The 12,493-nt window shown below is 40.1% G+C and overlaps 1 protein-coding gene across 1 annotated transcript in view; it reads left to right on the top strand.

Moving 5' to 3' along the window:
• CNTN1 (contactin 1) overlaps nucleotides 1-12,493 on the top strand; it is a 233,015-nt gene that overhangs the window by 112,932 nt on the left and 107,590 nt on the right. Inside the window, exons 2-4 of the mRNA XM_054987779.1 lie at nucleotides 5,980-6,107; nucleotides 7,162-7,194; nucleotides 8,970-9,008. Coding sequence (XP_054843754.1) covers nucleotides 6,047-6,107; nucleotides 7,162-7,194; nucleotides 8,970-9,008 — 133 coding nt within the window. The 5' untranslated portion in view covers nucleotides 5,980-6,046. The remainder of the gene's footprint in view (nucleotides 1-5,979; nucleotides 6,108-7,161; nucleotides 7,195-8,969; nucleotides 9,009-12,493) is intronic.

Genomic DNA, 12,493 nt, shown 5'->3' with positions numbered 1-12,493 from the left:
TAGGTCAACAACACCAACAGTGGACATTGGTTCACCCATTGCCTCATCGTGCAAAATGTCAGCAGTGCAACAGGAGACAATTGATGAGCTGATACATATTAATATTGCCAATGAAGTCTCTGAGCTAAGTGGCCCTTAAACTGCTGGTAGACTTGCTTGGGTTTGGTTCTTGTTCCTGAGTCTGACTACCCATGGCTGTGTATAGCAGTGGCCCACTGGGAAATTTCCCTGTAAATTAAATGGCCAGTCTGCCCCTGGATCTCACCTAGATTTCTGTAGGCTCATCTGGAGGAGAACTCTGATTTCTTCTCTAAGTGATTCTTTGGGGTCTCCTGTCACCCAGGAACAGCAGTTAAGAGAGCATTTGAGGTGCTGTGGGAGGGAAAAATCAGCGAAAATCCTTCCCATCTGCAGAAATCTATATAATATCTAAATCATTAGATCTATCTTATTTTTATATACACAGAGAGCTTTCACACACACAAATTATAAACAATGCAGTAGTAATTTACTTTAATGTTATTCTAATGTAATTAATACTCAATCTAAACCAGTTCCTGTTATTCTTTTTAGAACGTGGGCAATTTAAGTTTGCAAGAGATGTGAGGCTGGCTATTTTTAGAGCCCATGGAGGCCATAGCCTCACCATTGTGGTCAAGTGAACAAATGAAAAACTCTTATTAGATGGAACTAGCATGGTTTTAAACAATGATTATAGCAATTTAAGGTTGAATTTCTTCAGATTTGCATATTCATGTTGTATTAAAAGAGAGTATAGGTTTCCAGTCTGAATGAAGCACGTTGACACCATTAATAGAACTTGAATATGCATGATTATAATAGCATGACAGTAAATTACATTAATAATAAGGGGCTTGATTTTTTCCTCTTGGCTAAAATGGGCTAGAGTTGCATCTTTCATTTTTGCTGTCCTGATTTTGGAGATATTGCTTCACAATCTATCACAAGCAAAGATTTTTCAGGTTACAAGGGTCTAGGCTTGCCAGCCTCCAGGTGATAGCTGGAGATCTCCCAGAATTACAACTGATCTCCAGGCAACAGAGATCAGTCCCCCTGGAGAAAATAGCTGCTTTGAAGGGTGAACCCTATGGAATTATATCTCACTGAAGACCCTCCCCTCCACAAACCCTACCCTCTTCAGGCTCTTCCTCCCAAATCTACAGAAATTTCCCAACCTGAAACTGGCAACCCTACAAGGGTTGGAGGTTAGCGAAAGAAAATGATATTGCCCACATTGCTACATGTGGAATGGGAACAGTTTGCGATTAGTGAGAGATATATGAAGAAATTCTATTACCTTCTGCAGTAGAAAAGAACAAGAGTCCAGTAGCACCTATAACACTAACAAAATTTGTGGTAGGGTATGAGCTTTTGTGAGTCACAGCTCACTTTTTCTGAAGAAGTGAGCTTTGACTCACTTCTGCATCCTCATATTCTGCATCATTCAGTAGTAATTAGATCAGAGGGTTGAATGCTGTAGTGGTTTAAAATAACAAAATCCAGCTTGAGTGATAATTTGTGATGTAGCACTAAATTGTTAAAAAATACATCATAGACAGTTCAACAGAAACATGATCCTTTTCTAAATAAGCATTCAGAGTATATGGAAAACTGGTGACTTCCATTTTGAAAGACTTTGGAATGTGAACAGGTTGGTGAACTGGGGCTGGATTATTGCTTTAAGCTAGATGCTTCTCATTTCCGTAAATGCCCATACATTGCTTTGAAACAGCATGTTTCCTCCAGTAACTCTTTAGTTCCTGATTCTGGATGCTATAGTTAGACCCAGAATTAGGTTTACACTAGAGATGGGCATGAATTGACTTCAAGAATGTGATGGCCTCTGGCTAATAAACTATGTTGTTGTTAGATGGGCATGATCCAAAAAAAATTAACGAGCCAGCGGATCGTGGTTCAGCGCCAGCGACGATCCTGAATAAATGATCCGCAACTATCATCTCCTGTTCCCGAACCAGATCGTGGATCGTGGAGGCCACAGCGGAGGGGCACCCCACTGTTCCCAGCGATACAGGAATGGTGGCTGATGCCAAGCTCAATTGTACTCTCAGTCTTTCTCCCCAAAGGCTAGCAAGTGGCAAGCAAGAGCTCTGTCCCACTCCACTGCTAGCAAAAAGTGAAACCCAGTCTGGGAGACCATGGCTATTTATAAGCATGGGTCCCATTCAGCAACACAGGAGGTCTGTGTTTGGCCGTCAGAGCTGCCTATCAGGGTTTGCAGGGATGAGATTGGAGTGCCCATGGCTACAGAGCATGCCCTTCCCCCTCCCTCCCCTGGGTGTCTTCTCCCAACTTGTGACTGCTTCGCTGCTCCATGGTTGGAAGGAAGCCCTGCTGATCAAGGAAAGCTGGGCTTCCATTTGGGTTTCCAGGGCAACAGAAGGAGGGCAAACAGCTCAGGCATTCCCCTGGCTCCCTTGCCAGGGGAATAGATTGCTGGCGCCTGAGTGTCTGGATCCCCGAACCGAGCCCGAACACCCCGATCCAGGCTTCTCCCGACCGCTGGATCATTGGCCGTGGACAATCACGATCTGCTGGGTCACGATCGCGCGATCGCCATTATCGTGGGGTTTTTTCGTTCGTAATGCGGATTGTGCCCATCTCTAGTTTACACTAACAGAAGGCATTTATTTCTGTCAGTAGAACAGATTTTTTTCCCTCTGCCTCCTCCTTCACACTCCTGGTCACTGTGCTCTCCAAAATGCTGCTCATGGGAGATGGGGGACCATCAGGAACAGTACAAGGGAGAACTGGGCATCTCAAATGAGAAGGGAAAATTGGAAATCACCTTCCACTTTGGCTCCACCCTATGTATTTTATTTTTATTTTTACTTCATTTATACTCCACCTGTCTTCCCAATGGAGAGCCAGAACAGCTTACATCAGTCTCCTTTCCTCCATTTTTAACTCACAACAAACCCTGTGAAGTAGGTTAGACTGAGAGACTGTGACTGGCCCAAGGTTACCCAGTGAGCTTCCATCACAGAGCGGGGAATTGAGCCCAGGTCTCCCAGATCCTAGTCCATCACTTATCGTAGGATCATATAAAATACCATACTAAGTTTGCAGGATGTAGGAAATGAGGTAAATATTAATTTAATTAAGAAAAGCCTGCTGAATCAAAACCCATAGAATTTACATCCAAGTGAGTGGGTTTGGGACACAGGTTTTAGTTGACGAATGTCTCTCACATGGTAAAAGAAATGTGACTGGCAGTGCAATCTTAAGAAGATTGAAATCAATGGACTTAGTCTGGACTCTGGAGTAACTCTTAGGATTACTCTATTAGCCACTTTGTCAAAACTGAGCTTTTATTTAAGAGGAGGAAGTAAGGTTTAATTGAAGTTAGGCCTTGCGAAGGATAAGCACTGGAACATTCTTCTGCTTTGGAATTGGCTAAATGATGTGACTAAGGCAGTGTTTTCTTTCACTGGAACATGTATAATGTCCTATATATGACATTAAAACCCTTGTAGATATTAAACCCTAGTTGTGAGGAGGGTTTCATCTGGAGCAGACTTATAGATTGGTAGAAAAATTGGTTCAAAGATACAGCCATTCAGAAATAACAATACATCATTATAGTTACATTAACTTTCTGTGTAGTGTTTCTCACAGGGCTGTTGTCATTTGTTCCTTCTCCTAATACTATTTTGTATAACTCAAATACACTTGCCATGAGATCATGTCATGTGTTGTATTATACTAGTATCACTTGTTTCCAGACTACCTGAAGGACTAGCTCCTCCCATTCTGTTCTTCCTCACAATCCCTACTCTCTGTGCCCTCACCTTCGGAGGTGAGGTGGGTGGTAACCAGAGACAGGATTCCCCACCCCCCCGCCGATGGCACTTCATCTGTGGAATGCCTTTACCTGAGTCTTGCCTATTGCCTACCCTACCCTTTTAGGTGCCAGAATTTTTTTTTCTTTTTACCCAGGCTTTTAATTATTTGGGTTAATTGTTCAATATCCTTTCCCTTGTCTGATTGTAGGCTGAGAACTCTCTAATGAAATTTGTTCTAAGCTGGTCAATGGTTTATGCTGTTATTATACTCTGTCTTTTTAAATTCTGGGTTTACTCTAGTAGTTTATTAATTGTTAATTTTATGGTGTTTTACTTCGTAAGCCACCTGGAGCAGGTTCTCTGGAGAGGCAGCATATACATTTACTAAATAATAAATAAATTACCAGGAAAGGGGAGAAAAAGCAAAGAAATGCCTGTAGCTTTCTGTGTCTAATAGAATCCAGTTCTGCTATAAGTGTGAATAAAATCTAAAGTGCCTGCTTGTTAATGACTGACTTTCAGGACAAAGACATTCCCTCCCTCTCTGTCTGACGTGCAAAGAATTGTAGGGCTTCAAGGAAAAAGGTCTTTGGATCCTTAACAAATGGTAGACCCAACGCGTGCACATGACATTCAAATTCTGTCCTTTGAGCATACGACTGCATCAGATCAGTTTGAACTGCTGCTTGGGCATCTGAGCACAAATCTGCTCCGTCACAGTTTTCAGTATTACAGAAGTAACTAGTGTGCTTCCTCATTTAATAGCAGGCAGCTCTGAGGGCGTTTTGTCAGAACAGTGTATCAAAACGCCTCAGTACTTTTGCTTCACGCCAGTGGAACTAGGTTAAACATACCACATGCCTAGCTTCTGCTCTTTTGAAATAGTAGAATGTAACGGAAGAGCCATGTCCTCCCACCAAAGTCCTCTTTGTGCATAGGCATTTGGGACATGTAGCTTAGCTCTACCAGCCCTCTAGTGATTTCTACTTTCATTGAAAAACCCAGGAAAAGGTCAGTGGGAAAGCCTTTCAAAACTGAACCGGATTAGATAAATGCAAAAGCAAAAACCCCCTTCTAAATGGGGAGCATGGCTTCCTGTCAGTTACTATTCCTTACTGTTAAGCCTTTATAATATTGCAGTGCAATGACAACATACATAATTAACGTTGGTCTCCCATTGAGGTACTCTTTTATCACAACTTAATCAGGTGCGTCCTTTTGCAACTATTTTACAGTGTGCAAATGTTTTCAAAGAGACACTGAAAAAACAGATTCCTGTCAAGCCTCGATAAAATATGTGGCATGGAAATTGGAAAAATGTCTCTTAAAAACACCTTTTAATAATTAGTTTGTACATTATTGTTTTATTAGCTGTAAATAGATGGAGAAAGATGAAAAGAAGATGGTTTCCGTAAGGGTCAACAACCAGGGTCTATTGCAATTTTCCATGGATCTTGATTTTATTGGTTGGTCAAAAGTCACATGGAATGGCACAAGACAGTTTACATTGCCAGTTTTCTGGTTCCATCAGAGTTATCTAAATACTGTAGTACTCATTTGAATTGAGATAAAATTCCTAGAATTAGTGCGTATGTCTTTATACATTTAAATATTTCACATATGAATGTCAGTTATAAACATCTAATGTCATTTTTATGTTTGTTACCACCAGGGCTCTTTTTCTGGGAGAAGAGGTGGTGGAACTCAGTGGGTTGCCCGTGGAGAAAATGATCACATGGCTGGTGGCCCCACCCCCTGATCTCCAGACAGAGGGGAGTTTAGATTGCCCTCTGCGCCGCTCCAGCAGCACGGAGGGCAATCGAAACTCCCCTCTGTCTGGAGATCAGGAGGCGGGGCCACCAGCCATGTGACCATTTTCAAGAGGTTCCAGAACTCCGTTCCACCGCGTTCCAGCTGAAAAAAAGCCCTGGTTACCACCAACTCTTGAGTTACAGCCAGAGGTAGGTTTGGATACAGTGTCACTTCTGCAGACAGAACCATTTCCACCTATGGAGGGTCATTTTCTCACCTGCCCTTTCCTGTTGTTGCCCCAAATGCTTCCTGAGATCAATCTGTCAGCAGAAATACCCATTGATTTCTGGAAAGTTTTTATTGTAAGGTAATGTTTTCTTTTTTCTTTTCTTTTTATCATCAGCTGTCCTTTATTATCTGAAGTTCACTGTGACACAACATAAATCCTTCTGAAATAAACACATCTGAAGATGAAGCCGCAGCCCTTAAACTGTTATTTTGTTGCAATCTGTTCCATCTTTTTCTTGGCCGGTAAGATGACTTCTAACTTTAATCATCTAGAGATGCTGAAATGACAGTAGCTGTTGTAGGAAAAAACACCAGTTTAACTGCTATTGGGAATTAAGTTTCATTTTTAATAATTGTTTTATTAATAGCCTTTTATTTTACAGAAAAATTGAATCAATAGTAAAATTCGTAAATTATTTAATGTTCGTTTTGTTTTTTGTGTTTCTTGTCTTTCTATTTAAGTACACAAAGCACATATGAAATGCTTATAGTGCAGTGGCAGGAGTGTTAGAATGGGACTGAAGAGACTGGTTTAAATACCCACGTGGCCATGTAGGTCACTGGACCTGACACTGTTTCTTAGCCAAACTGATTTCATGGGGTTGATAGGGAGGGTAAAACAGGAGCCGTGAACTGCAAGTTCTTGGAAAAACTATGGAATAAATATTTGACAGATAACTGCTAAAACTAATAATGTTCATGGTTAGCTGTTCAAGCTTGAATTTTTACAAGTAAGCCTCTGTAACATTTGCTCTTTAACAGTTTGGTATATGATAGTGGCACAAGGTGAAGATATTATTAGTATTAGATTAGTACAATTTGAAAGAAGTTGACTCTGAAAGTTGGCAATTGTGGTCTTGGAAACAAATCTTGAAATATGAATTTATAAAAGAGAAAAACCATCACTGAAAATAAACATGGAAGAATCAGTAACATGTAACTGGGCCCTTAAAAGCTCCCTCAAACATTTCACTTTTGGTTATGATTACAATTTAGGCCTTTGGATTTTATAGCCCAGTACTCGTAACTAGCATAAATCTGCACAGTCTAATGACCACTGTGTGTCTTTCAGGTCTTCCAAAGCCCATCCATGCTGTTTCCTTAGCAGATCTAAGGGAACTGACCTTGGGGTTGTTTTGCCATGAGGGAAAAGATCTTACAGGCTTTGAAGAAATCCTCACTGTTCCCTTCTCCTACTCCACAATTCCTACACATATTTAAAGCATGCAGAACAATATTGTCCTTTTGTACTTGCTTTCAAACTGTTTAGAGTTTGCTTTTTTTTTATTGAAAATAGGCCTGAGGAGTTGCAGTGCTGTGGGACATTCTGGTGAGTTATGTGACAGTCACGAAGTTCCCAATTTGTTTCTGCACAGATTTACACAGTGACATACTCATGAGACACGAGTGATGAGATTTTGATTAATTCGATGCTGGCAGTCAAAATTCCAGAATACTGAAGTCCTAAAGGCAGAATCATCCAGTCATTTTTCGTTAATCTGCACCTATGGAATTTTGCACAGGGTTTGACAGTATCTGGCACAGAATTCTGAGAATCATAACCTTCATTTCTCCCGTTCTTGTTTAGAATAATGTGACTGAAAATACAAAGGCGGTGTCTTTGAAATGTTATAACTTTCAGAACTGTTATACTCGCTTTGACTGAAGACACTTTCCATCACTTATACCTGTTTCTATTCTTGGTAGAGTAAAAATTTTGTTCTCTAGTAACTTGATCATCCCAAATTCTCAGTAAATTGGCATTATTCAGAGGGCAGCTCCTCCCACTCAGCCACCATACCTCTGCATCTTCTCCAGCTCCGTAACTGGTCAGCTTAGTGCCTCTGGCTATTGCTGGGCTTCTGACTGCTGGTGCTGCCAGCTGACATCATCCTTGGGTGTCTTCTTCCCCCTCTACTTCAGCTGTCAGGAGCCAGCTGTGCTGGAGGACTCCGAGTAGCTGACCCACTTGTCTGCCTGCTGTGTGGAATGGTTCCATGGCTCAGGAGAGGTGAAGATGCCTTCCAGGCACGGGAATGTCACCATGTCATTCCCAGGTTTGATTACTGCAGATTCCTCAGGGTAGGGTGTAGAACAGAGCAATACACTTGAGTATCTGACACCTTTGATTAACCAGCAACCCCTATTGCCCATGAACACTAAATAACAAAACTTTTGTTGTATTAATTTGTACTTCATAAAAGCCAAAAGCTAAAATTCTAAATTCTGTAACCACTCACCACCGCTCAGCAAAGCACTTTACAATCCCACTGATTTCAACAAGAGTGAATAAAATACATATTTAACTTTTCCATTGAAATAATGTGAATTTAAAGTGCTTAATTTTGGCTTGATGGAGGCATCAGAATTCAAAATAAAGTATACAAATTGAGGGTGGAAAGCATGCAGATATGTACAAAATATATTGATTTACAGAATTCTGTGTTGTGTTCCTGTTCTTCACATCACTTCAGTGTTTTATTTTAATACCAAATGTATTGTTTATTTAATTTTTTGCAACATGTTGTTCATGATGTGCACTGTTTGTGTATAGCTTCTATAAACACATGACAATCATTCTAATATTTCTTACTGGAGCAATGTCTGGTGCAGACTTTCTCTTTTGGGGAAGAATATGAAGGCTTCCATCGCAACATACATGGTGCGACTGATTTGGTATTCAGTGGCCAAAACCGAAAATTATTTGCCTGGTGTTTTGTGATCTTAATTTTCATGTGCCTTGAGAGTATGAAACTTCAGACCTGGATAGAAGGTGGACATTCTCTAGTGATAAATTTGTACTGTAGTTTGAGTTTGTCTCCCTTAACTTAGCGTTTGAGGAAATAAATACAACCAAATTACAATCCAATCAAAGTTACGAATGTTTAAATGAGATTCAAACCAGGTTGTTTCTCCGTATGAATCATATATTCTGTACGAAACTGACTACCAAATCACAAAGTAAGCTTTTCTTGCATTTCTGTAAGCAATTCCAAACATTTGCATTTCATGCTACCAAAGCAATAATGCCTGTTCATGAAGAAAAATTCCAAGACCAATGAAAAGTAATTTTCTTCCTTACTTTCTCTTTCTCTGTGCTTAAAGTACTTGATGTATACCAAGTCCATAAAGGTCAAAGGCAAGGTAAGTTTCTACCCTTTAAACATTGTGTTTCTTCAATGATGTAATGTTAAAGTCTAAAACCAAAGGCTATAAAATAGTAGCTCAACTAAGAGTGGAAATACATGTGAATTACCTGGGGTTGCTTAAGTGTAGGATTTTATGTGTAGTCCTTAATTCATGTGCAGTCTGTTCTTGCTTGGGGCACATGAATGCCACTTTCATCTGCAAGTGAGTCCTTCGCTATGAGAACAATTACTGTAGGCTCCTTTGACTTGCCAATTTGCATGTCTTTAAGGTGTGAGAAAGTGTCAAGAAAAGATCTGCATTTCAATGAATGGATGGGGAGGTGGGGGAAACTGGGATACTTTTAGCAGTTGAGGAGGAACTGATATCAACTGTGTGAATTTATTCACACAGAGCAAATTGAAGTGTGACTGTGCTAATGCATGGAAAGTTGGAGAAGAGACATGTGAAATGAGGTTCACTTGAGCATCCCTAGGTACTTAGTAATGGGAATTTCCACTCTAAGGCTGCAATCCTAAGGACCCTTTCTTGGGAGTGAGCCCCACTGAATACTGTGGAACTTACTTCCTAGTAGTCCTAGAATTTCTCCCTAAATAACCATAAAGGGTTGTACATCCCCAGAACACTTCATTTAAATGATGAGGATAGCTGTGAACACATTTGAAAATTCTCTGTTGAAAGAAAGGAAGGTGAGCCAAAAAAAAGAAAGAAAGATAAAGCTACTAGTGCTATAAAGGAGGGCTATAAGGGAAGACCAGGAAAAGTTGATGAGTTTGATTAGTGGATGGAAAGCTTGGGAAAATTTGAAAGATGAGGTATTTGTATTGATAGTTTAGAGCATTGGTACTCTGTCTGTAGCTCACGGACAGCCCCATCTTTCAGTTACCATCAAACAAAACAGGCACATTTACTTTCATTCTTGGCATGAGGCCTGCACCTCAGGGAGGTGCACAGATTACCGGTTCCTCCAACGGTGGCTATTTCAAGGTGGGAATCACCTTCGAGCCACAAGCCCCTCGGGGCAGGGCCACATTGAGGAAGTGAGCTCAGGTGTGGCATGTCATAGAACCACACGTGGCTTCTGAGCTACTGAGTGCGTATCACTGCTATAAGGTAAAGGAAATCATTTTATCATCTGCTGATGGCATGGATTTTCTTGTTTGGTGAGTTGCTTGTGGGTTGTACCATCATGGCTATCAACTTGGATGAAAGCATTTGCCTGGATAAATCATGTAGGTGGACTCTCCGAAATTAAGGATTTGATGTAAGCCAGAACTGAGATGAGTATTATTTGTCTTTAAGTGTCGTAGCAAGAGTTCATACATTAATGCTGCAGTAGCATAGTGGATGAGCCCTTACTGCCAGCATATAGATTATACTGCCTCTGTAAGAGAACCTGACAGTGTAGAATTCCACCTTACATGATTTCTTCTTTCTAAACAGTAAGGAGAGATCATGTGGACTATGGCTGCCACACTCACATGAAGGGCTTGGTTCAAACTTCAGGCTGTCTGTATGGTAGAATAACAGTACTATTAAATGTATCAATAAGGGCAGAGTCTCTATTACAGAGCAGATATAATGGTCTCCCATCTCACACATTTGCCTCTTATTTCTTGTACAATTGCCCCATCTATTTTTTACAGCAGTAACTATAGTGTAGTGGTAACATGTATGCACAAATCATGGATAGCTTTAAACTTGAAACTGAAACCAAGGTTTGAAGTTAATTCAGAAACCCTGGTTAAAAGTAACCATGGTTAACATTAACTTCAGTGTAGCTGTGTCCTGCAACATGGTAAATGCTGTGAGGGGAACATTCATGCAGGAAGGAGGAAGCATCAACCCATGTGGCACTCATAAGCTTGCAACCATGGTTAAGATATTGAAAAGGGTTACATCTGAATAATGCCTGAGATAAAAACTGTACCATCCTGCTCCACTTTAAGCATGCTGTCTCTTGACAGTGATAGATCTTGAGATGATATACAAGGTTTCATATGTTCATATGAATTTCCTTTGGTCAGACAAGATTGAGGTCACAGAATGAAAAAATTTGTGGCAGTTAATTTGGAAATCTCATAAGAGCTGTCAGTGTCAAGTCCGTGACTGGATGAATGTACACAAGCTTTGCTTGATTCAGTGAGCCTAATATACAGAGAATGTCTTCAGTAGTTAGTTATAGAAGCAATAATTATTTGTGTTTCAGATAAATTATTGCTAAAAATCTGTTTCACTTTCCCATCTCTTTTTGACATGTGGCTTTTCAGAATGCATGTTCTCTAGTCAAAGGTGAAATGAGGGAACAAATTACTTGGCTAAAAACGGACTGTTAGCTTCCCAGTACTCAGAAAATATTTCAGAATACATTTTACCACTGACATTTTATCCTTCTTGTTTTACAGCCAAGGTTTTTTTTCAGGACATTTGCGCATACAGAATATTGGCAAATCTTTACCTGTTGGGAATCTGGGACTTGGGCTAAGTGGGGAGAACATCAAAAGAAACGACATCTCTCTCTCTCACACACACACACTCTCTCTCACACTCTCTGTCTCTGCTTACAGAATATCAATTACATTTCAGCATTTCATAGCTCATCTATGAATCTGTGTCAAATACACACACATACATATGTGACGTATATTATAGTAGCATTCCACTATTTTTAATACAAAAAATGAGTGGGGAAGAAAGTTATTCAGAGCTTAACAACTAACTTGATGAAGAGTTCTGGGGAACTCAAAAGCTTGCACACCATTTCATGATACTTGGCCATAATGCAAAGTTACGACTTGATGTTTGCTTTGGGAATTTTTACCAATGTTACTTCAAAATGTCATGGGTGACATATTAGAATATGTTTTCTCATTACACGTAACAGGTTCTTAGAGTTTAGAATTTATGTGCAGACTTTAAAAAATATTTTCCATCTTGTTCACGACAGTCCACTAAACATCAGTAGGATGGGGATGAGTCAGAATGTCACAAGAAATATTTTTTCAGTGTAAGCTGAACAATTGAAAACTGTCCAGTTACAATAATGTAGCTGCCAATATGCTCCCAATTGCTGCTAAATGGAGCACTTCTACTTTAGGAACATAAATATAGAACTGATGTTTCGTATTATATATAGCATGGCATTTTTACAAGGTGACAGCTTCAGAAAGACATATTGTGAATTGGAAACTGGAATAGGCTTAAACTTTTTAATCTAACATCAGGCAGTTTTCAGGGCATACATTAGGGGTATGCAAATTTTAAAAAATCAGTAAATTTGGTTTGGTAATACTGAAAAAATGTGGCATTCCCCAAATACCGAATTGATTCCCTAGTTCAGTTTGGTAATACAGAGCAAATTTGCAGGGTGCCTAATCGTGATTGTCCTTTAACCGCCCCCCCTCTCCCCAAGTTTCAAGGTGCCTGGACCCTGGAGGGCCATTTTATGACATCCCAAAGAAGATGCCCCCAGCTACTTTTCA

This window comes from Eublepharis macularius, chromosome 9 (genome assembly GCF_028583425.1).
Source record: "Eublepharis macularius isolate TG4126 chromosome 9, MPM_Emac_v1.0, whole genome shotgun sequence".
NCBI classification, from domain to species: Eukaryota; Metazoa; Chordata; class Lepidosauria; order Squamata; family Eublepharidae; genus Eublepharis; species Eublepharis macularius.
The sequence above is the reverse complement of the archived record's forward strand: the minus strand, read 5'-3'. Positions and strand labels throughout refer to the sequence as shown.